This window comes from Salmo salar, chromosome ssa11 (genome assembly GCF_905237065.1).
Source record: "Salmo salar chromosome ssa11, Ssal_v3.1, whole genome shotgun sequence".
In the NCBI taxonomy this organism is placed as follows: Eukaryota; Metazoa; Chordata; class Actinopteri; order Salmoniformes; family Salmonidae; genus Salmo; species Salmo salar.
In genome coordinates this window covers 70,025,985-70,051,579 of record NC_059452.1, presented here as the reverse complement: position 1 = coordinate 70,051,579, position 25,595 = coordinate 70,025,985, and the positions used below count along the sequence as shown (strand labels likewise).

Here is a 25,595-nt window from a genome sequence, read left to right as displayed (position 1 = left end):
GCATGCGCCTTCAAATGCTTGGCATTGTGATGGACTCACGAGATTACGTAGTGTTAGTCCTTCCCAGCCCGCGCGCGGAGAGAAAACATTGACACCAGGTTCAGGCCTACCGTTGACGTCAAATTTAACACGAATACAGAGAACGAAGACCATTTCACCGGTAACTCTGATTCCGAGAATTTCGTGTGGATTTGGGAGAGAGAAGTGCGTACACTTGACCAGTGACCCAGGCAACAGAAGAAAGTAACTGCATGACTGCTAAGATATTATCCCAGATCAACATTTCAATCACTTTCTTTTGTCTTTTTTTCTGTCACAGTCAAAATATTTTCGGTGTTTATAACCCTCGGCATTTTTTTTTACATCAGAGCAGTAAAGATTTTTTTTTTTTGTGAAACAACAATCAAAAATTGATTTTTTTTATCACACTAAATTGAGCAACTGGAAATATCTAAACTTATTATTAAATATAATATTTATTATTTTAGCATATAATATCTGGATTCTTACTCTTTCAACATCAAAGCTCTGACATCCGAAAATGGACTTGCTGTTGAACATGACGGATTACTACCCTTCCGTTAACGCCACTAACGGCTCCGGTTTGAACGAAACAGAAGACTATAACCAGTTTGTGCAGCCGGTGTGGCAGATCGCTCTTTGGGCAGTCGCCTACTGCAGCATGGTGTGCGTTTCCATGATCGGTAACCTGGTGGTCATCTGGATCATCCTCGCGCACAAACGCATGAGGACCGTGACCAACTACTTCCTGGTAAACAAACACATCTTATTCAAATCTAAAGAAGGAGATGGCTTTTTTTAATTTTAATTTTAATTATATATATTTGTATTTTAAATTAATGTGTGTGTGTTTGTCTGTTTGTCTGTGTGTCTCTCTCTCGCTGTGTGTGTGTGTCTGTCTGTCTCCCTCTCTCTCCATCTGTCTGTTTGATCCCTCTCTTCCTCTCCTCCCAGGTGAACCTAGCCTTTGCAGAGGCGTCCATGTCTGCCTTCAACACAGTGATAAACTTTGCCTACAGTGTCCATAACGAGTGGTACTTTGGTGTGGGCTACTGTCGCTTCCATAACTTCTTCCCCATCGCAGCTGTCTTCGCCAGCATATACTCCATGACCGCCATAGCACTGGACAGGTGAGCAGTGTGTGTGTGTGTGTGTTTGTTGTCACTGGAATGTAGTCCATGACCACATGACCGCAATAGCTCGGAACAGGTGAGAAACCCTATATACTGTGTGTGTACATGCGCGTGCATGCTTTTGTGAGTGTGTGTGCGTGTATGACCATGCCACAGCCAGCTACAGTAAAGCTTACATAACATGTACGGTTCCTTCAGAAAGTATTCATACCCCTTCACTTATTCCACATTTTGTTGTTACAGCCTGAACTCAACAGTTTTTCTCACCCATCTACACACACTACAGTCAAAACATGTTTTTAGAATTATAGCAAGTTTATAGAAAATGAAATACAGAAATATCTAATTTACATAAGTATTCACACCCCTGAGTCATTACTTTGTAGAAGCAACTTTGGCAGTGATTACAGCTGTGAGTCTTTCTGGGTAAATCTCTAAGAGCTTTCCACACCTGGATTGTGCAACATTTGCTCATTATTCGTAAAAAAAATCTTCAAGCACTGTCAAATTGGTTGTTGATATTTGCTAGACCCCCATTTTCAGCTCTTGCCATAGATTTTCAAGTAGATGTAGGTAAACACTGTAACTCAGCCACTCAGGAACATTCACTGGTAAGCAACTCCAGTGTAAATTTTACCTTGTGTTTTAGGTTATTGTCCTGCTGAAAGGTGAATTAATCTCCGTGTCTGGTGGAAAGCAGACTGAACCAGGTTTTCCTCCAGGATTTTGCCTGTGCTTAGCTCCATTCTGTTCATTTTCTATCCTGAAAGACTCCCCAGTGCTTAACGATTACAACCATACCCATAACATGATGCAGCCATCACTATGCTTGAAAATATGGAAAGTGATACTCAGTGTGTAGCCTAGCGGTTAAGCACATTGGGCCAGTAACCGAAAGGTTGCTGGTTTGTATCCCCGAGCCGGCAAGGTGGAAAAATCTTCCGTTCTGCTCTTGAGCGAAGCAGTTAACCCCCAACCAGAGGTGGGTGTTGATGATGTTGATTAAGGCAGCCCCCTGCACCTCTCTGATTCAGAGGGGTTGGGTTAAATGCGGAAGACACATTTTGGTTGAATGCATTCAGTTGTGCAACTGACTAGGTATTCCCTTTCTCAGTAATATATTTTACTGGATCTACCCCAAACATAACACTTTGTATTCAGGACACATGTTAACTGCTTTGCCACATTGCAGTATTACTTACAGGTCTGGACAATCACACTTTTCCCCCATCCCTAGGAAACACACCTGATTTAAACTAATTGCATTTTTAATTGAAGATCATGATTATTTGAGTCAGGTGTCTTAGCTGGGACAGGGGCAAAAGTGTGACACCAATCAGGCCCCTGAGGACTAGGTTATTGTGGAGTAACTACAATGTTGTTGATCCATCCTCAGTTTTCTCCTATCACAGCCATAAAACTCTGTAACTGTTTTAAAGTCACCATTGGCCTCATGGTGAAATCCCTGAGCCGTTTCCTTCCTCTCAGGCAACTGAGATAAGAAGGATGCCTGTATCTTTATAGTGACTGGGTGTATTGATCAGGGGTTGGAACCGGTTCAAGGAACAGAAACAAAACCGGGAATGAAAGTGGTCCACACTGTTCTGGAACAGAAACGTTATTTTAAAAGCATGGAAAATGGTTAATAACATTATAAACAAAAAACGTAACAAAGTCAACATGCAAAGCCCTCACTGTCCCTCAGAAACGCATTACAGCATCTGCCAGCCAGTTGAAAATATTTGCCAGTGTGTGTGCGTGTTTAGGCTACTTGCCCCACCCCATTTCGAAGGCTGCTGTACTGACGTTACCAAAGGCTACTGTACTGACGTTTGAAGCATGAAAGATAGGAGAGAGATTTTTAATTAGCTAGAGAAGAATGGATTAACTTTTTTCCATGCTACCTAAGGACACTTTAGGCTTAGTTATCACGTTTCACGTTGGATTTATTAACTATAAAAAGGTAATTAGCCAGAAAGCTTGTGAGCTGGCAAGCTCAAAGGACATTCAAAGTTCCTTCATAGAAGCCGCTCATCGTAGGTATAATTCTGTGGACCCAATTCAGATAATGCATGTCATAACAAGATGTCTACCGCTTCAAGCCTGCTCCTAAACCTTCTCTCCCTCTCTCCTTCTCTAAACAACTAGCTTGCCTGCTCTATCCGCACTGATTGGTGATGTAAATTAATGAGCTAAATGTAAAAAAAAAATGATTTCACAGGTTAAAAAGGAACAGAAAGGAACGATGTCAACGGGTACTTTTTTGGGGTTCGAACCGGTTCGGAACCTTTGCTGGTCGGCACAGTGGAACGGATCAAAAATAATAGTGGTTCTGTTCAGAATGAAACAATTGGAAAATAATTTTGATTCCAAACCCTGGTATTGATATAGCATCCAAAGTTGAATTAATAACTTCACCATGCTTAAAGGGATATACAATGTCTGCTTTTTTTTTGTACCCATCTACCAGTCGTTGCCCTTCTTTGCGAGACGACATTGGAAAACTTCTCTGGTCCTTGTGGTTGAATCTGTGTTGAAATTCGCTGCTCGACTGAGGGACCTTACAGATAATTTTTACTCCTGAACTTATTTAGGCTTGCCATAACAAAGGGGTAACAAAGAGGTAACAAAGGGGTTGAATACTATTTTGTATTAATTTGTACAAATTTAGAAAAATATGATTTTACTTTGACATTATGGAGGATTGTGTTTAGGCCAGTCACAAAAACATCTACATTTAATCAACACAGCAAAATGTGGATATGAATACTTTCTGAAGGCAACATGAGTCATAAATCCCCTCTATACTCTTCAGCATTGGCTTCATAAAAAAAATAATATATATATATATTTAACCTTTAATTAACCAGGGAGGCCAGTTGAGAAAAAGTTCTCATTTACAACTGCGACCTGGCCAAGATAAAGCAAAGCAGTGTGACAAAAACAACCCGAAGTTACACATAAACAAACGTACAGTCAATAACACAATAGAAAAATCGATGTACAGTGTGTGCAAATGTAGAAGAATAGAGTGGTAAGGCAAAAATAGGCCATAGAGGCGAAATAATTACAATTTAGTATTAACACTGGAGTGATAGATGTGCAGATGATGATGTGCAAGTAGAGATACTGGGGTGCAAAAGAGCAAGAGGATAATTAACAGTATGGGGGTGAGGTAGTTGGGTGTGCAATTTACAGATTGGCTGTGTACAGGTACAGTGATCGGTAAGCTGCTCTGACAGCTGATGCTTAAAGTTAGAGAGGGAGATATAAAACCACAGGATTAGCTTTTGACTTGTCAAGTCAAATGAAACTTTATTTGTCACGTGCCGAATACAACAAGTGAAACTTACAAGCCCTTAACCAACAGTGCAGTTCAAGAAGAGTTTAACAAATATTTACCAAATAAACTAAAGTAAAAAAATGTAATAAATAGAAAGTTACACAATAACATAACAATAACTTAGGCTATATACAGGGGGTACCGGTACTGAGTCAGTGTTTTGGGGTACAGGTTAGTTGAGGTCATTTGTACATGTAGGTTGGGGTGAAGTGACTATGGATAGATAATAAACAGCAAGTAGCAGCAGGGGGTGTCAATGTAAATAGTCTGGTGGCCATTTGATTAATTGTTCAGCAGTCTTATGGCTTGGGGGTAGAAGCTGTTAAGGAGCCTTTTGGTCCAAGACTTGGCGCTCCGGAACCGCTTGCTGTGCGGGAGCAGAGAAAACAGTCTATGACTTGGGTGACTGGAGTACCTGACAATTTTATGGTCTTTCCTCTGACACCGCCTATTATATAGGTCCAGGATGCCAGGAAGCTTGGCCCCAGTGATGTACTGGGCTGTACGCACTACCTTCTGTAGCGCCTTACAGTCAGATGCCATACCAGGTGGTGATGCAACCGGTCAGGATGCTCTCGATGGTGCAGCTGTAGAACTTTTTGAGGATCTGGGGACCCAAGCCAAAATCTTTTCAGTCTCCTGAAGGGGAAAAGGTTTTGTCGTGCCCTCTTCATGACTGTCTTGGTATGTTTGGACCATGATAGTTCGTTGGTGATGTGGACACCAAGGAACTTGAAACTCTCTACCCGCTCCACTACAGCCCCGTCAATGTTAATGGGGGCCTATTCGGCTCGCATTTTCCTGTAGTCCACGATCAGCTCCTTTGTCTTGCTCACATTGAGGGAGAGGTTGTTGTCCTGGCACCACATTGCCAGTTCTCTGACCTCCTCCCTATAGGCTGTCTTGTCGGTGATCAGGCCTACCACTTTTGTGTCATCAGCAAACTTAATGATGGTGTTGGAGTCGTGTTTGGCCACGTAATCGTGGGTGAACAGAGAGTACAGGAGGGGACTAAGTACACACCCATGAGGGGCCCCAGTGTTGAGGATCAGCGTGGCAGACAGAGCGGCCCGTCAGGAAGTCCAGGATCCAGTTGCAGAGGGAGGTGTTTAGTCCCAGGGTTCTTAGCTTAGTGATGAGCTTCGTGGGCACTATGGTGTTGAACGCTGAGCTGTAGTCAATGAACAGCATTCTCACATATGTGTTCCTTTTGTCCAGTTGGGAAAGGGCAGTGTAGAGTTCGATTGAGATTGCGTCATCTGTGGATCTGTTGGGGATAGGGTATCTAGGAGGATGCTGTTGGTGTGAGCCATGACCAGCCTCTCAAAGCACTTCATTGCTACCGACGTGAGTGCTACGGGGCGGTAATCATTTAGGCAGGTTACCTTTGCTTCCTTGGGCACAGGGACTATGGTGGTCTGCTTGAAACATGTAGGTATTACAGACTCGGTCAGGGAGAGGTTGAAAATGTCAGTGAAAACACTTGACAGTTGGTCCGTGCATGCTTTGAGCACACATCCTGGTAATCCGTCTGGCCCCGCGGCTTTGTGAATGTTGACTTGTTTAAAGGTCTTGTCAGTCACAACTCAAGTGGGTGTTGTGTGTGTGTATATACTGTATGTGTTTGAAATGTGTGTGTATGAGCAACCTTTTCCTCGAGATCCATTCTCCAACCCTGCTTCTCTCTCACATACTGTCATCAGTATGTCGCCACAGCATAAGTGTGTGTGAGCAGCCTTTTCCTTCAGATCATCCCTGCTCCCCTCTTCTCCATCCCTCCTTCTCTCCATCCCTTGTTCTGGGTTCACTGTCAGAACAGAGATTCCCCCTCTCATTAGTCTGTTACCACAATGTCAGAACAATCTGAACATTCCAGCATTATTGAAGTAGTCAGCTTTCAGCTCTCTCTCTCTCTCTCTCTTTCTCACACACATACACACACGACAGAGAGAGAGAGAGAGAGCGAGAGAGAGAGAGAGAGAAAGCAGCCTTTGCCCCAGTTGATGCTCACACAGAGTGCCCAGCAAACCGGGAACATTCTCAGAACATTACCTAAGATTCCCCTTAAGTTCCAGTTAGGGTTTGAGCTAACATTAGGATGATAACATCCCACAAACATTCAACATTTTTTGGGGATTACCAAATCTTTTTTTTAGAATTAAAAGTTGGAAACGAAATATCCTTAGAATTTTCTCCTGACATTCACTAAAATGCTGGTCACAATCATCTGTAAAAACTACCACAGAACATTCCCCTAAGGTTCTTATTAGGTTGCCAGGGAACGTAATAACAAAACGTTCCGGTAATGTTCTTAGAACATATTGCCGCAACAAAATGTGGGAGCAATAGAAGTGTTTCCGAGGAAACATTACAGGAACATTCTGCTAATATTGATGGATACGTTATTCAAAACACCCATAACAACAAGCAGGGAATATTCCTACAATGGTCTCATAAAGTTATAGTGTGACATTATGACATGATGGTTCTAATATCGTTCCCTGAGCATACATCAGAAATTAAGTAATAGAAGTTATTCCAAAAAAGAAAAATCCTGGTATATTCAGCTAATGTTCATGGAGATATTACTACTACCACTTTTAACAACAAACAAGAAACATTCCTACATTATAAAGTATTTTGTAAGGTTTGACAATCCATAATTGTTCTAAAAACATACTTCAACGAAAAGGAACATTGCTTAAACGTTCTTCTAATATTGAAGTGTAGTGCCAGACTTTTAAACAAATGGCATTTCAATCTTCTCACATCATTATATTGTATTAGGGTATTATCCAAAAATAGCTACAGCTTTTTTTTTTTAAGAATAGTATTCAAGTATATTTGAACCTGTGATCTGCCATCTTCAAGCCGTCGGCTACTTAATCTACTGCGCCACCAGGATCATAATGTTTCTGGTGGATATCCCTTTGCACTGAAATCCTTCAATTATGATCTAAACTATGGCTATACAGTATGCCTTAGTGCATATGCACATGTATGTACATCTCACTGAAATCTCCCAGGCAATAATTGAACATGATTTGTGAAATCAAGTTTGTAGGGAAAATAAAAGTCAAAACAACTTTACAGTATATAAAGAAGACGAGTAAATAATAATAGATACTTCTTTTTCTAGATTGAGTTATTCTCTCTTCAACAACCTGGAAGTCAGAGTAAAGGTGCAAACAGCTTTATATTTGTCTTAGTCCAATCCCAGTAGCGCAGTGGCTTTATTCCAGGGATACCATTCCAAAGTACTACGCTATTATACAATAAATGTATAATACATTGTCATGGGACTAACTGATGAAAGAAACCTCCGTGGCCTGTTCAAAATGTAACGTTATCATTCTGGAAAACATAGGAATAACATTCTAAGAACATTGAGGGACTGTTTTGTGCACCCTGATACAAATGCTGTAAGAATGTCATCACAACTGGACAGATTCAGTGTTTTGGGAACCTAACATATATCTCTTGTAATGTACCCACACTGTTCCCACAACCTAATGAAATGTTCCTGGGAATCTTTAAAGAAGTCAGAACAGCTGTTCTGTCAACATTCTTGCAACATCAAAGGAATGTTTTGTGCACCCTGATAGAAACATTAGCTGAATGTCAGCACAACAGGACAGGTTTAGGTTCCCAAAACACTATCTCTTGTCATATCCCCACAATGTTCCCACAACCTAAAGAAATGTTTTAGGAACTTTTTAAAGAACATAAAAAAATGTGTTCTGGGAACATTCTTTTAACATCACGTGAGTGTTTTTTTTGCACGCTAAAAGAAACATTGTATAATCATCCCCACAACTGTACAGTTTTTGTGTTTTGGGAACATATATTTAGTGATATCCCCACAATGTTCCCATCAGACTGTTCGTAAAACCTAATAAAACATTCTGGGAACCTTGAAAGAACAGACGAAATGTGTTCTGGGTACTTTCTTAACAACGTCAGGCAAATATTTTATACAAACATTGTATAATCATCAGCGCACCTGGACAGTTTTTGTGTTATGAGAACCACTATTGGGCTGTGGTTCACAGAGGGTGGTGCAGTCAGCCCAAAGCATCACCGGGGTGCACACTGCCTGTCCTCCAGGACATCTACAGCACCTGGTGTCACAGGAAGGCCAAGAAGATCACCAAGAACCTCAGCCAACCGAGCCACGGCCTGTTCACCCCACTACCGTCTAGAAGGCGGAGACAGTACAGGTACATCAAAGCTGGAACCGAGAGACTGAGAGGCCATCAGACTGGTTAAACAGTCACCACTAGCCTTAGTCACTGTCACTGCACCTTAGAGACTGCTGCCCTATGTACATAGAGTCTTTGAACACTGGACACTTTAATAATGTTTACATATTGTTTTACCCACTTTATATGTATATACTGTATTCTAGTCATGGCTCATCCTATATAACTACTGCTGTACACACCTTTTTTATTCCAATACTGTCCATACTGTCTATACACAACATTATATGTATATGTACACTACAGTTCAAAAGTTTGGGGTCATTTAGAAAAGAACACAGACACTGGACAGAGAAACTCTGCCTAGAAGGCCAGCATCCTGGAGTTGCCTCTACACCATTGACACTGAGACTGGTGTTTTGCGGGTACTGGTGTGGGTGAATGGATGATCCCCGCATGTGTATTTCCCACTGTAAAGCATGGAGGAGGAGGTGTTATGGTGTTATGGTGCTTTGCTGGTGACACTATCTGTGATTTATTTAGAATTCAAGGCACACTTAACCAGCATGGCTGCCACAGCATTCTGCAACAATATGCCATCCCATCTGGTTTGGCTTATCATTTGTTTTTCAACAGGACAATGACCCAAAACACCACCAGGCTGTGTAACGGCTATTTTACCAAGAATGAGAGTGATTGAGTGCTTTCATCAGATGACCTGGGCTCCACAATCCCCCAAACTCAACCAAATTGAGATGGCTTGGGATGAGTCGGACCGCAGAGTGAAGGAAAAGCAGCCAACAAGTGCTCAGAATATGTGGGAACTCCTTCAAGACTGTTGGAAAAGCATTCCAGGTGATGCTGGTTGAGAGAATGCCAAGATTGTGCAAAGCTGTCATCAAGGCAAAGGGTGGCTATTTGAAGAATCTCAGATATAAAACATATTTGGATTTGTTAACACTTTTTTAGCTAATACATGATTTCAGATGTGTTATTTCATAGTTTTGATGTCTATTATTATTATTATTATGATGTATATTATTCTACAATGTAGAAAATAGTAAAAATAAAGAAAAACCCTTGAATGAGTAGGTGATCTAAAACTTTTGACCATAGTGTATGTATATATATTTACATTCCAGTCTCTGACATTGCACGTTCTGATATTAATTCATTATATTTTTCTGTTTTATGTGTATATTGTTTTATAAAAGTTTTGCTAGGTATGACTGCACTGTTGGAGCTAGAAACACAAGAATTTTGCTGCACCTGTGATAACATCTGTAAGTCTGTGCACGCAACCAATAGACTTTGATTTGATTTGCCGCAACCTTGCAAATGTTCTGGGACCTTTAACAGAACCAATTTTGTTTTGCTGGGTGTTTACAAGAGTTGTGTCTGAGGATGATCGATTTTACCTCAACAGGCAGAGGGAAGAAGGGAGAGGAGGATAGAGAGGGAGGTAGGGATAGAGAAAGGCAGGGAGAAAATGAGAATGAAATTGGAAGGGGCAATAATCAAGCGCCTAGAGGGGAGGGGAGGAGAAGAAGAGTGGAGCGGATGGGAGGAGAGGAAGAAGGGGTAGAAAGGATGGAAGGATGAAGGTGGAAAGGATGAAGGAGAGGAAGGGTCTGCATGTGTGTGTGTTACTGATCACTATGTGTGTGTGTGTATGTGTGTTTGTTCCAGATACATGGCTATCATCCACCCATTGAGGCAGAGGTTGTCTTCGACAGAGACCCGTGTAGTGATCGGAGTGATCTGGGTGTTAGCTCTGCTGTTGGCCTTCCCACAGTACTACTACTCAACTACTGAACAGCTACCTGGTAGGACTGTCTGCTACATCCAATGGCCCGAATACACCAACACAACCATGAACTTCATGAAGATGTGAGTACTGACACACACACAAAGGAGTGTGTTTAATGGAAGCATTAGACATTAGAGAATAAACTGCATCATTTTCTGTCTGTAAAATCTGATTTAGTACTCACCTCCTTTTTCTGTCTTTGAGCTAAGGGTGATCCCACACCATGATAGCCCCAAAAAAACTTCAGGGGAAGGAAGTATGTTTAACATGCTTTTTACATTTATTTCACAAACCATATTTAAGAACATCATGATGAAAGTGGCCATTTTAGGTCCTTTTTAGACCTATACGTGCCTCCTGTAAGATCCTATGATGTGGGAACCGTACATGATACATATATCTTGGTGTCATTATACTCCTTATAGTGTGTTCTAATATATGGAGTATGTGTAGATTCTGAAATATAACTACTCACATTCATTTATTCAACATAAAACAAGTATTATTAATACACTATATCAAAAGTACCTCTTTTGATTTAGCTCATTTTTAGACATTGTTTCGAACAATATACCCTTCAAACACATCACATTTCCAGAGTGGGCTCTCTGGTACTTTTGAAGAAATTATACATTTTATACATACAAATTGGCATTATTAGGTCATTAACCAATCACAGCCCTCCTGTAGGATTGCAAATTCAGCAAATCACCAGCAGATGGAGTTCCCTTTGAATCAATTTTCCCATTCACTGTGTTGGTGGTGTGCTTTAGAGTATATTGTTTAAAACAATATATCTAAAAATGAACAAAATCAAAAAGGTACTTTTGAGATATTAATATTCATGTGTTTATTTATTTTAATTTTTATCAATACATGCTCTATATTTTAGAGCACACTATAAGTAGTATAATGACACCAAGATGTTGTCTGTATCATGTACTTTTCACAGATCATTGGGTCTTACAGGGGGCATGTAAAGGTCAAAGAAAGGCCTAAAATTGCCACTTTCATCATGATTTTACGGTAAAAAACCATATCAAACATCCTTCCTCCCAATGCAGCTTCTGTGTGAGAATTGCCAGAACAATCTGAGATACCCAAAAATATTTTCAGCCCATTCTGGAATGGAATCACCCACAAATGTCATTTTATTTGATAATCCCTAACATCATATAGTGCAACCAACCGTAGAAGGCGATTTTCAACTACATAACATGATTTCTGTCCATATGTCATGATATGACATCAACGCCTAAACTGTAGTGGACCCTCCAATTCAGCAGAAAGAAAAACAAATCTCCCACAAATGTTCACAAATTTCACCTCTATCCGCTGTCATGACAGGGGATGATTTTCACTGTCATATGGTTAGGGCCCTGTGTGGCTCTGGATCCGGATTTGGATTTTTTCATAGCGCTAAAGGTCCCGAAGCTTCTGCGCATGTCTTTATTCTATACTTTAGACACTGCTATAATCGTAGAGAACAGGCTACTCTGGCAAATGGTTCTCGTTTCATAAAGTCAGATCAAAGTTGAATCAATGTCTGCACGATCACATAATGATAGTATTCTACCGAACAGAATATAAAAGCATAGTATAACGTTACTGGAAGACAAAAACACCACCACATTTTTCTCTCATATGGCCAAAACTCAACTGCGTGCCACTAGGCAAAAGACACAGGTGGGCTACGCTACAGTTTGTTAACACCCTATGCTATAAAATTCTCTCACTGTACATCATTGAAAACAACACTGTAAGCCCTATGACTCAATAAGATATATATGCAGATCCCTGTTAAACTGATTGAGATCAAATGGTTGATGCTGCAAGGCTGTTTCACCGGTAAAACTTGAAGAATTGTCATTCATGATTGACAGTGAGAAATGTGAAGGGAAAGGAGACCAACAAAATGTGAGTGTAAAGTACAGGTATTAAGAAACATGTGCAGAACGTGATCCCCATATGCACAGAAGCTTTGGGACCTTCTGCGTTTGGAAAAAAAAGTTGGATCCGCAGCCACAGCCTTTAGTTAATCATGTCACATGACCTGTATTTTAAGCCTTTTCCAAATGAGAATTAGATTAAAAAAAATATAAGCAATTGTCTGAGGATGTTGCTGGACCATCTGATATAAAAATAAAAGGGGACAGTTTGATGAAAAAGCTTTAAATAATGGTTCAAATCCAGGTTATGTGACACGATTGGCCAAAACGCAGTGCCCTTCATATGGCATAACCACTAATATAAAATGGTATATAATAAAAACATGTATTTGTTCTTACAAATAAAGGTGCATATGCATGTTTTTCTAAAAACTCCATGACAACCTTTGAACGGAGAGTTAAAAGCCACTTTGTTTCAATTATGCCTGTTTTCAGTCCCTAGGCCACCGAGACTTTATGGTTGCGGTCGTAAATTCACTCTGGCTATCTACTCCGATTTCAGCGCACTCTCGTCTAAGTGTGCCAGAAATCAGAATAACTGGTTAATTTACAAATGAGCAACACCCTTTGAATATGACTGGTGTCGGTAAACGTCTGCAAAAAAACGTAGATAAATTGTTTGCCAGTAGCACAGTTACAGTCACCAGCTCTCTAGATAACATGAAAACAGCCTAACCAGCTTTGCTAGTGTGAGTAAAATGGTCAGAGAAAGGTATTCTCTCATTTGTGTCAGGAAGTAGCTAGCAAGCTAGCCAACTTTAGCCAATTATCTTGGGTGTTTGACTGCATTTGTCAGGTCAGAACGCTCGGATCAACCCTACTCCTTGGCCAGAGCTGAACGTTCCGAGGGCGAAATGCTCTGAATTTAAGAAAAGACAATCTGACAATGCTCTGACTTTACAAACACCCAGAGCGCACTCTGAGCGCACTCTGGCACTCCAGAATGAATTTATGAACACCCCTATGTCAATTAATTTGCATAGCCAGGTAAACAGAAGAGGGGACAGGATAACTTGCAGTGGCAGACTTACTGAGAGGCAGTTTAGGATAATTTACATGACACATTATCAACTTCGATAGCTGTTTACATTTTTTTTTAAATTATTTATGAAATTATTTATATTTATAACATTCCACCGATGAGGCAACTGGAGAGCGATTTGGTCATTTAACTGCAGGAAAGGTGTCTTCCTGCTTGCTTATTGGATAATGTTTTGTAGCTGGTTTGCTAAATAGCTTTCTAGCAAGCTATGCTCAGGGGTGGAAGTTGGCCAGAAACCTCAGTGCTCCTATCTCCTCTGTGCTTGGGGCTACAAACAAATGGGAAAATGCATGCAATAGCCTCTATCCCTAGCCAGTTCATGCAGGATCAGCTGCTAGATAATAATAATAGATTTTATTTTAAGTGCTTTTCACAACACCCAAAGTCACTTTACATACACCAGAAAATCAGCAGGATAAAAATCAATACAATCACATATTAAAATAAGCAAGTATATAAAAGTCCACAGAACATAAGGACAGACTAACCAGGGAAGTGAACTAGACAGAGGATAAAAGCTAAGACAACAGAGAATCCAGGTAAGTCCGTGTGAACAGGTGTGTCTAGTGTGGACACTGAATATGTGTATGGATTGTGAGGTTCTGACATGGACAGGGAGAGAGAGTTCCAGATCTGAGGAGCTGCACAGCTAAAAGCCCGGTCTCCCATGGAGCGGAGCCTGACGCGAGGGATGGCAAGGAGGCCAGTGTCAGAGGAGCTGACGGCATATGTTAGTCAAGAGTGTAGGGTAATCTGCAACAAAATGTTTGAACAACAATATTATGCATTTACCTGTATTTAAATAAGGTTTCTAAATGAAGGAGACGGCGTACCCCTTTCCTACTGTCAAATGACTAAATCGCCCTCTAGTGGCCACATGGGTGGAATGTTATTAATATTTTTTATAATTAATAAACATTATTTTAAAAAACCTTCCTAAAATCCGGTGTTTCCGGTCAAACAGTTTTGTTATATTTCAGTCTTCTGTGATGTGTATATAATGTGTAATATTGGGATGCAATATTAAGCCCATAACCATGTGTGTGAGGTGGATACTTTGGTTTTATAGTAGATTTGTTTAAGACTACCAAGAAACACTCTGTATGACCCTGATTTCGCCCTCTGATTTCTAAGCCTTGAGACAATTGAGACATGAATTGTGTATGTGTGCCATTCAGAGGGTGAATAGGCAAGACAAAAGATTTAAGTGCCGTTGACCGGGGGTATGGTAGTAGGTGATAGGTGCACTGGTTTGTGTCAAGAACTGCAGCACTGCTGAGTTTTTCACGCTGAATAGTTTCCCGTGTGTATCAATCTATCAAATGTATTTATAGAGCCCTCTTTAAACAGCAGTTGTCACAAAGTACCTATACAGAAAACGATCCTAAAACCCCAGAGAGCAAGCAATGCAAAGGCACGGTGGCTAGGAAAAACTCCCTAGAAAGGCAGGAACCTAGGAAGAAACCTAGAGAGGAACCAGGCTCTGAGGGGTGGCCAGTTCTCTTCTTGCTGTGCCGGGTGGAGATTATAAGTGGTCATGGCCATTTAGGCCAGACCGTTCTTCAAGATGTTTAAACTGAGTATTTAGAGGTTGAGCTGAGTATTTAGAGGTTGAGACAGCATGTGCAGGGGGAGGACAGCCAGGAATAGTCATGCCTGGTAGTCCTGAGGCATGGTCCTAGGGCTCAGATCCTCTGGGAAGGAGAGAGAGAGCAAGAGAGAGATGGGAGAATTGGTGGGAGCATACCTAAGATCACACAGGACATCAGATAAGACAGGAGAATTACACCAGATATTGCAGACTGACCCTAGCCCCCTGGCACATAGACTATTGAAGCATAGATACAGGAGACTGAGACAAGGAGGAGTCAGGGGACACTGTGGCTCGTCCAAATGTACCCCGGACAGGGACAACCAGGCAGGATATAACGCCACCCACTTTGACAAAGCACAGCCCCCACACCACTAAAGGGATATCAACAGACCAAATGTCATGGTCCCTCCCTGTATGCAAGCTATTCATTCATTAAAAAAATATATATATATATGTGTGTGTATAAACTTTTTTCAGGACCCTGTCTTCCAAAGATGATTAGTAAAAATCCAAATAACTTCACAGATCTTCATTGTAAACGGTTTAAACTCTGTTTCCCATGCTTGTTCAATGAACCATAAACAATTAATGAACATGCACCTGTGGAACGGTCGTTAAGACACTAACAGCTTACAGACAGTAGGCAATTAAGGTCACAGGTATGAAAACTTAGTACACTAAAGAGACCTTTCTACTGACTCTGAAAAACACCAAAAGAAAGATGCCCAGGGTCCCTGCTCATCTGTGTGAACGTGCCTTAGGCATGCTGTAAGGAGGCATGAGGACTGCAGATGTGGCCAGGGCAATAAATTGCAATGTCCGTACTGTGAGACACCTAAGACAGCGCTACAGGGAGACAGGATGGACAGCTGATCGTCCTTGCAGTGGCAGACCACATGTAACAACATCTGCACAGGATGGGTACATCCGAACATCACACCTGCAGGACAGGTACAGGATGGCAACAGCAACTGCCCGAGTTACACCAGGAACGCACAATCCCTCCATCAGTGCTCAGACTGTCCTCAATAGGCTGAGAGAGGCTGGACTGAGGGCTTGTAGGCCTGTTGTAAGGCAGGTCCTCACCAGACATCACCGGCAACAACATCGCCTATGGGCACAAACCCACCGTCGCTGGACCAGACAGGACTGGCAAAAAGTGCTCTTCACTGATGAGTCATGGTTTTGTCTCACCAGGGGTGATGGTCGGATTCGCTTTTATAATCGAAGGAATGAGTGTTACACCGAGGCCTGTACTCTGGAGCGGGATCGATTTGGAGGTGGAGGGTCCGTCATGGTCTGGGGCGATGTGTCACAGCATCATTGGACTGAGCTTGTTGTCATTGAAGGCAATCTCAACACTGTGCGTTACAGGGAAGACATCCTACTCCCTCATGTGGTACCCTTCCTGCAGGCTCATCCTAACATGACCCTCCAGCATGTCAATGCCACCAGCCATACTGATCATTCTGTGCGTGATTTCCTGCAAGACAGGAATGTCAGTGTTCTGCCATGGCCAGCGAAGAGCCCGGATCTCAATCCTATTGAGCACGTCTGGGACCTGTTGGATTGGAGGGTGAGGGCCATTCCCCCCAGAAATGTCCGGGAACTTGCAGGTGCCTTGGTGGAAGAGTGGGGTAACATCTTCCACCTGGCAAAGACCTGGCAAATCTGGTGCAGTCCATGAGGAGGAGATGCACTGCAGTACTTAATGCAGCTGGTGGCCACACCAGATACTGACTGTTACTTTTTATTTTGACCCCCCTTTTTCAGGGACACATTATTCAATTTCTGTTAGTCACATGTCTGTGGAACTTGTTCAGTTTACGTCTCAGTTGTTGAATCTTGTTATGTTCATACAAATATTTACACGTTACGTTTTCTGAAACAAACGCAGTTGACAGTGAGAGGACATGTATTTTTTTGCTGAGTTTATATATGCACTACTGGTCAAAAGTTTTTCTTTATTTTTTACTATTTTCTACATTGTAGAATAATAGTGAAGACATCAAAACTACGAAATAACACCTATGGAATCATGTAGTAACCAAAAAAGTGGTAAACATCAAAATATATTTTACATTTGAGATTCTTCAAATAGCCACCCTTTGCCTTGTGGTAGCCTACCACTTCTGGGCTGAGCCGTAGTTGCTCCTAGATGTTTCCACTTCACAATAGCAGGACTTACAGTTGATTGGGGCAGCTCTAGCAGGGCAGAAATTTTACAAACTGACTTGTTGGACGTTGAAAGTATTGGACGTTGAAAGTCACTGAGCTCTTCAGTAAGGCCATTCTACTGTCAATGTTTGTCTATGGAGATTGCATGGCTGTGTGGTTGGTTTTATACACCTGTCAGCAAAAGATGTGGCTGAAATAGCCAAATCCACTAATTTGAAGGTATCTCTACATACTTTTGTAAAAACATTTTCTGTTTTTAATGTACTTTCTTTTTCTTTTCTCTGCCCCGCTCTGAAAGAGACTAATTGCTGCAGCTTCATTTCTATGAAATACTTTTTTGCAATCACATTTGCAATTGTTTATACTATCAAAAGAAAAACTTTGATTACATTATAATTAACATGAACAATATGTACAGTCGTGGCCAAAAGTTTTGAGAATGACACAAATATTAATTTCCACAAAGTTTGCTGCTTCAGTGTCTTTAGATATTTTTGTCAGATGTTACTATGGAATACTGAAGTATAATTACAAGCATTTCGTAAGTGTCAAAGGCTTTTATTGACAATTACATGAAGTTGATGCAGAGTCAATATTTGCAGTATTGACCCTTCTCTTTCAAGACCTCTGCAATCCACCCTGGCATGCTGTCAATTAACTTCTGGGCCACATCCTGACTGATGGCAGCCCATTCTTGCATAATCAATGCTTGGAGTCTGTCAGAATTTGTGGGTTTATGTTTGTCCACCCGCCTCTTGAGGATTGACCACAAGTTCTCAATGGGATTAAGGTCTGGGGAGTTTCCTGGCCATGGACCCAAAATATTGATGCTTTGTTCCCCGAGCCACTTAGTTATCACTTTTGCCTTATGGCAAGGTGCTCCATCATGCTGGAAAAGGCATTGTTCATCACCAAACTGTTTCTGGATGGTTGAGAGAAGTTGCTCTCGGAGGATGTGTTGGTACCATTCTTTATTCATGGCTGTGTTCTTAGGGAAAATTGTGAGTGAGCCCACTCCCTTGGCTGAGAAGCAACCCCACACATGAATGGTCTCAGGAAGCTTTACTGTTGGCATGACACAGGACTGATGGTAGTGCTCGCCTTGTCTTCTCCGGACAAGCTTTTTTCCGGATGCCCCGAACAATCGGAAAGGGGATTCATCAGAGAAAATGACTTTACCCCCTAATGCCAATATATACTGCTCAAAAAATAAAGGGAACACTTAAACAACACATCCTAGATCTGAATGAAAGAAATAATCTTATTAAATACTTTTTTCTTTACCTAGTTGAATGTGCTGACAACAAAATCACACAAAAATAATCAATGGAAATCCAATTTATCAACCCATGGAGGTCTGGATTTGGAGTCACACTCAAAATTAAAGTGGAAAACCACACTACAGGCTGATCCAACTTTGATGTAATGTCCTTAAAACAAGTCAAAATGAGGCTCAGTAGTGTGTGTGGCCTCCATGTGCCTGTATGACCTCCCTACAACGCCTGGGCATGCTCCTGATGAGGTGGCGGATAGCCTCCTGAGGGATCTCCTCCCAGACCTGGACTAAAGCATCCGCCAACTCCTGGACAGTCTGTGGTGCAACGTGGCGTTGGTGGATGGAGCGAGACATGATGTCCCAGATGTGCTCAATTGGATTCAGGTCTGGGGAACGGGCGGGCCAGTCCATAGCATCAATGCCTTCCTCTTGCAGGAACTGCTGACACATTCCAGCCACATGAGGTCTAGCATTGTCTTGCATTAGGAGGAACCCAGGGCCAACCGCACCAGCATATGGTCTCACAAGGGGTCTGAGGATCTCATCTCGGTACCTAATGGCAGTCAGGCTACCTCTGGCGAGCACATGGAGGGCTGTGCGGCCCCCCAAGGAAATGCCACCCCACACCATGACTGACCCACCGCCAAACCGGTCATGCTGGAGGATGTTGCAGGCAGCAGAACGTTCTCCACGGCGTCTCCAGACTCTGTCACGTCTGTCACGTGCTCAGTGTGAACCTGCTTTCATCTGTGAAGAGCACAGGGCGCCAGTGGCGAATTTGGCAATCTTGGGTGTTCTCTGGCAAATGCCAAACGTCCTGCACGGTGTTGGGCTGTAAGCACAAGCCCCACCTGTGGACGTCGGGCCCTCATACCACCCTCATGGAGTCTGTTTCTGACCGTTTGAGCAGACACATGCACATTTGTGGCCTGCTGGAGGTCATTTTGCAGGGCTCTGGCAGTGCTTCTCCTGCTCCTCCTTGCACAAAGGCGGAGGTAGCGGTCCTGCTGCTGGGTTGTTGCCCTCCTACGGCCTCCTCCACGTCTCCTGATGTACTGGCCTGTCTCCTGGTAGCGCCTCCATGCTCTGGACACTACGCTGACAGACACAGCAAACCTTCTTGCCACAGCTCGCATTGATGTGCCATCCTGGATGAGCTGCACTACCTGAGCAACTTGTGTGGGTTGTAGACTCCGTCTCATGCTACCACTAGAGTGAAAGCACCGCCAGCATTCAAAAGTGACCAAAACATCAGCCAGGAAGCATAGGAACTGAGAAGTGGTCTGTGGTCCCCACCTGCAGAACCACTCCTTTATTGGGGGTGTCTTGCTAATTGCCTATAATTTCCACCTGTTGTCTATTCCATTTGCACAACAGCATGTGAAATGTATTGTCAATCATTGTTGCTTCCTAAGTGGACAGTTTGGTTTCACAGAAGTGTGATTGACTTGGAGTTACATTGTGTTGTTTAAGTGTTCCCTTTATTTTTTTGAGCAGTGTATATAATAACTAAAATAAAAGTGAAGGACTGGGGTAAACCCTGTACCTTTTGCAGAATATCAGTCTGTCCCTGATGTTTTTCCTGGAGAGAAGTGGCTTTTTTGCTGCCCTTCTTGACACCAGGCCATCCTCCAAAAGTCTTCGCCTCACTGTGCGTGCAGATGCGCTCACACCTGCCTGCTGCCATTCCTGAGCAAGCTCTGTGGTGGTGCCCCGATCCCGCAGCTGAATCAACTTTAGGAGACGGTCCTGGCGCTTGCTGGACTTTCTTGGGCGCCCTGAAGCCTTCTTCACAACAATTGAACCGCTCTCCTTGAAGTTCTTGATGATCCGATAAATGGTTGATTTAGGTGCAATCTTACTGGCAGCAATATCCTTGCCTGTGAAGCCCTTTTGTGCAAAGCAATAATGACGGCACGTGTTTCCTTGCAGGTAACCATGGTTGACAGATGAAAAACAATGATTCCAAGCACCACCCTCCTTTTGAAGCTTCCAGTCTGTTATTCGAACTCAATTAGCATGACCGAGTGATCTGCAGCCTTGTCCTCGTCAACACTCACACCTGTGTTAACGAGAGAATCACTGACATGATGTCAGCTGGTCCTTTTGTGGCAGGGCTGAAATGCAGTGGAAATGTTTTTGGGGGATTCAGTTCATTTGCATGGCGAAGAGGGACTTTGCAATTAATTGCAATTCATCTGATCACTCTTCATAACATTCTGGAGTATATGCAAATTGCCATCATACAAACTGAGGCAGCAGACTTTGTGAAAATGTATATTTGTGTCATTCTCAAAACTTTTGGCCACGACTGTACATACTGTATGTATGGAAATAAATTATTGATCTATTATAAATTATTATTTGTCTGTATGGATTCATTAACCTTTTTGGAGGCCTTTTTGTCAACAATGTGGCCAGGCAAAACAACCCTCCCTCTCCATTTCCAACTTTTAAGCTCCCCACAGATTTTGCTGCTGAACCAACCTGCTGAAGCAAGACAGAATGAAAGTGATGAGCTGAGCAGGTGGGAGAGTTGGAGGGTTTTAGTCATGTAACATGCACTCTTATCCAGAGTGACTTAGAGGAGCAATTAGGGAATTCAAACAAGCAACCTTTCAGTTACTGGTCCAACACTCTCAACCACTAGGCTACCATTAGTTCATAGACAACACTTGTGTGAATATAAAAATGTATTTAAATGTTAATTCATTAACTTTACATTTTTTCACTCGAAAAACCTTATTTCTCAATTGCCCAAGAACCAGAAAGTGGTCTGTTTAGCTATGAAAAAATTCTTCATCCAGAATTTACTCTACTAATTACCTGACGTTATTGATTTAATAGTTCTTAAACACATACACATGTGCATGTGGATGCACATGGTCCTGGCTTTTTCCTAGTTGTCTCGGGCCGGGATTCAATCCGATTGCAGGTTATAGGCATTTCCACTTCTAAAGGAAATGTTCCGGCGTTCGTGGACATCCCATTCACGGTAATGCTTATGTCGGCTCAATCGGAAATTGCCTTTAGAAGCCGCAATGCCTGTAACCCGCGATCGGATTGAATCCCGGCCTCACTCTTTTCACAGTTCTCTCTTTCTCTGTCCCCACTTTTTTTTGCCTCTCTCTCTCACTTGTTCTTGCTGTTTTTCTCGCCTTCCACCTGCCCTCCCTCTCTCAGTGTGTGTGTGTGTGTGTGTGTGTGTGTGTGTGTGTGTGTGTGTGTGTGTGTGTGTGTGTGTGTGTGTGTGTGTGTGTGTTATTTAGTATCTCCATTAGTCTCAGGTGTTGAAGGGATTGAAGTCATTGAAGTTAGGGGCAAGGAGATGACACATCCTCATTTTCTTTCCTCCTTCCTCTTCCGCGTGACCTTTCCCCCTTCCTCTTCCTCATTACCTTGCCTCCTTCCTCTTCCTCTTCCCTACGCCTCTCCTCTCCTGCTCTCAGTTAATTGATTTCATGCATCTTTCAGTGAGTCTCGCTACTCCCTGAAGCAAGACTGATAATCAATCAGCAGACAGTGTGTGTGTGTGTGTGTGTGTGTGTGTGTGTGTGTGTGTGTGTGTGTGTGTGTGTGTGTGTGTGTGTGTGTGTGTGTGTGTGTGTGTGTGTGTGTGTGTGTGTGTGTGTGTGTGTGTGTGTGTGTCTACAGGCGGACGCAGAGATAAGGAAGCAATTCAAGAACTCTGTGTTCTACTAGACTACATCTGAGGGACATTTCTGTCCGACAATCTCATTTGTGTGTGTGTGTAATAATTTGGTGTGCATTATTACGCATGTGTGAATTGGAAACGTTTTTGCATATTCCACTCTCCCTGAGACACCCTCGGAGATTGTGGTCATGGCCAGGGTCTGCCAATATCAATGGCGACACTGGAGAAATTAGGGTTAAGTGCCTTGCTCAAGGGCACTTCGACAGATTTGTGTGTGTGTCTAACTTAGTCTCTATGTGTGCAGGTACTATTTGTCTGTGGTGTTGCTGTACTATTTCCTGCCGCTGTGCATTATGGGATGTGCCTACCTGGTGGTGGGCTTGTCCCTGTGGGCGGGGACTATCCCTGGAGACTCCACCCACCGCTACCGAGAACAGCTCATCGCCAAACGCAAGGTACACACACAATCAACCACACAGACATAACACACTTATGTACACACACACTCATGCAGCCATACACACACACACACACACACACACACACACACACACACACACACACACACACACACACACACACACACACACACACACACACACACACACACACACAAGTAAGCATGACACAGCAGGGAACCTCTTAAGTAGATATTCTTAGGCAAATTACTAAACTGCTTTCTTCTCTCTCTCGCTATTTCTCCCTCCCTTTCTCTCTCTCCCTCCCCTCTCTCGGTAGTGAAGATGATGATCGTGCGTGATTGACGTACGCCCACACGCACACAGCAGGGAACCTCTTAAATTAATATTCTGAGGCAAATCCCTACATTTCTTTCAACTCTCTACCTCCCTCTCTCAGGTAGTGAAGATGATGATCGTGGTGGTGTGTACGTTTGCAGTGTGCTGGCTGCCGTACCACATCTACTTCCTGCTCCAGCATTTCCACCCTGACCCCATGCAGCTGTTTGAGTGGCGCTACATCCAACAGGTGTACCTGGCTGTCATGTGGCTGGCCATGAGCTCCACCATGTACAACCCTATCATCTACTGCTGTCTCAACGACAGGTGGGTTTACGTACATACACAGACATGCACACACCGTTCTGTGGGTGGCACTGAACTGGTCCCGTTTGTCTCTTTGTTCCTCTGTCTGTCTCTATACGTATATGTATCTCTCTCTAGGTTCAGAGCAGGCTTTCAGCAGGTGTTCTGTTGGTGTCCGTGTGTTCCTGCAGGCTCCTACGAGGGACTGGAACTCAAGTCCACCAGCTACCTACAAACTCAGGTGTGTGTGTGTTACAAGTCTGTCTACTTTGTATATGCATGAATGTGTGTATAAACTTTGCCTCCTTTATCTCGGTTTCCAGGTGAGTGTGTACCGAGCCAGCCGGACGGAGACCAGTGTGTCGATGGTTCTGCAGCCCACTGAGGAGGAGTGCTGTGGGGCCGAGCTGCCAGCTAGCCCCCCTATCAGCCAGACCACTCTGGAGCTCACCTCCATGGACTCACAATCAGCCCCAGACACCCCCGACAGCCCTGTTTTTTTGCGGCAGACACAACATGGATTAGTAGCTTAATAAACACCTAACTGGACTAGTGTCTGAAACATTTCTGTAGGTATATGTGCATTAGTACAGTACCAACTAGTTCACTGAGAAGTATTAAACAGGACTAGCGTCTAGAGCGCTTCTGTCGGCAGACATGGGTTTTTGTGGACTACGACCCGTAGTTCTATTATCCTTGTCTAGTATACCAGGCCAGGCCAAGTGTGGAGCACATAAGGATTCTTTCCATCATTCACCACACCGTCCCTGTGTACCCCCTGCCTCACCCCCCTGCGTTCCAGAACCATGGGGCTGTGTATGGAACACTCAGACTCCATCATTCACCACACCGTCCCTGTGTACCCCCTGCCTCACCCCCCTGCGTTCCAGAACCATGGGGCTGTGTATGGAACACTCAGACTCCATCATTCACCACACCGTCCCTGTGTACCCCCTGCCTCACCCCCCTGCGTTCCAGAACCATGGGGCTGTGTATGGAACACCCAGACCACCACTTCCCCTAGCAACAACAGCAGCCACAGGTCTCTCGCTAAGAAAACACTGATGATTGTGTGTGTGTGTGAACAGTGTCAGGCAGAATGTGTGCCTGCCTGCATTTGTTTCTTCATGCAAGCGTGTGTGTGTGTGTGTGTGTGCGTTGGTTCGTTTGTGCAAGCGTGTGTGTGTGGATTTCTGCGAGGTGATGTGTGCAGACCCAGTACTTGTTGTCAAGGATTGCTGCTCAAAGCCGACAATGTGAGGAGCAGTACTCTGTCTGTCTGGTCAGTGCACAGGGCAGATACACTACATGACCAAAAGTATGTGGACACCTGCTCGTCGAACATCTCATTCCAAAATCATGGACATTAATATGGAGTTGGTCCCCCCTTTGCTGCTATAACAGCCTCCGCTCTTCTGGGAAGGCTTTCCACTAGATTTTGGAACATTGCTGCGGGGACTTGCTTCCATTCAGCCACAAGAGCATTAGTGAGGTCAGGCACTGATGTTGGGCAATTAGGCCTGGCTCGCAGTCGGAGCTCCGATTCATTCCAAAGGTGTTATGTGGGGTTGAGGTCAGGGCTTTGTGCATACCAGTCAAGTTCTTTCACACCAATCTCGACAAACATTTCTGTATGGACCCTCATCTTCTGCACGGGAGCATTGTCATGCTGAAACAGGAATGGGCCTTCCCCAAACTGTTGCCACAAAGTTGGAAGCACATAATCATCTAGAATGTCATTGTATGCTGTAGCACTAAGATTTCACATCACTGGAACTAAGGGGCCTAGCCTGAACCATGAAAAACAGCCCCAGATCATAATTCCTCATCCACCAAACTTTACAGTGGGCACTATGGATTCGTCCGTAAGACCGCCAGATGAAAGACTCCTTGTCCAGGACCATTTAAGACCGTTTTTGAACGAGTAGGTAATGGTCAACAATGTTGAATGCCTTGGAAAGGTCTACAAATAGGGAAGCACAATATACTTTATGATCTAGGCAATTTAACACATAATCTAAAACAAGCATTAATTGAGAGTCAGGTGAACTACTGTTCTGTGGTCTGGGGAAATGCAACAGCAAGTGACATTAGGAGGCTGCAGATTGCACAGAACAAAGCAGCAAGGATTGTTTTAAGGTGAAGATATGGTTCTTCTGTTGCAGTCATGCGCAATGCTCTTGGTTGGTCATCAATCAACAAGATAATTGAAAAAAACATGCTTATTTTATTTCCTAATATACACCATTTTAAACAGCCAAACTCAGTATTCAGTTAGTAAGAGACAGTCATTCAGTAAATACTAGGAATAGATTGTCCACCATCTATGTTTTATCCAGACAGAAAAGA

At 43.1% G+C, this 25,595-nt stretch overlaps 1 protein-coding gene across 1 annotated transcript; it reads left to right on the top strand.

The window, feature by feature from the left end:
- The first annotated feature begins 50 nt into the window (after positions 1-50).
- LOC106563014 (substance-P receptor) lies at positions 51-23,795 on the top strand. Its single transcript, XM_014128185.2, has 7 exons — positions 51-772; positions 976-1,151; positions 10,389-10,589; positions 22,508-22,658; positions 23,062-23,267; positions 23,385-23,487; positions 23,570-23,795. The coding sequence occupies exons 1-7, from the start codon at positions 542-544 to the stop codon at positions 23,777-23,779; spliced, it is 1,278 nt and encodes a 425-aa protein (XP_013983660.1). The 5' UTR covers positions 51-541; the 3' UTR covers positions 23,780-23,795.
- The last annotated feature ends 1,800 nt before the right edge of the window (positions 23,796-25,595 follow it).

Bases quoted from the DNA above. Each gene is read 5' to 3' on its own strand.
- LOC106563014 (XM_014128185.2), top strand. From the start codon at position 542: ATGGACTTGCTGTTGAACATGACGGATTACTACCCTTCCGTTAACGCC. The intron at 773-975 runs GTAAACAAACAC...CTCTCCTCCCAG, and splicing joins CCGTGACCAACTACTTCCTG to GTGAACCTAGCCTTTGCAGA. The intron at 22,659-23,061 runs GTACACACACAA...TCCCTCTCTCAG, and splicing joins AGCTCATCGCCAAACGCAAG to GTAGTGAAGATGATGATCGT.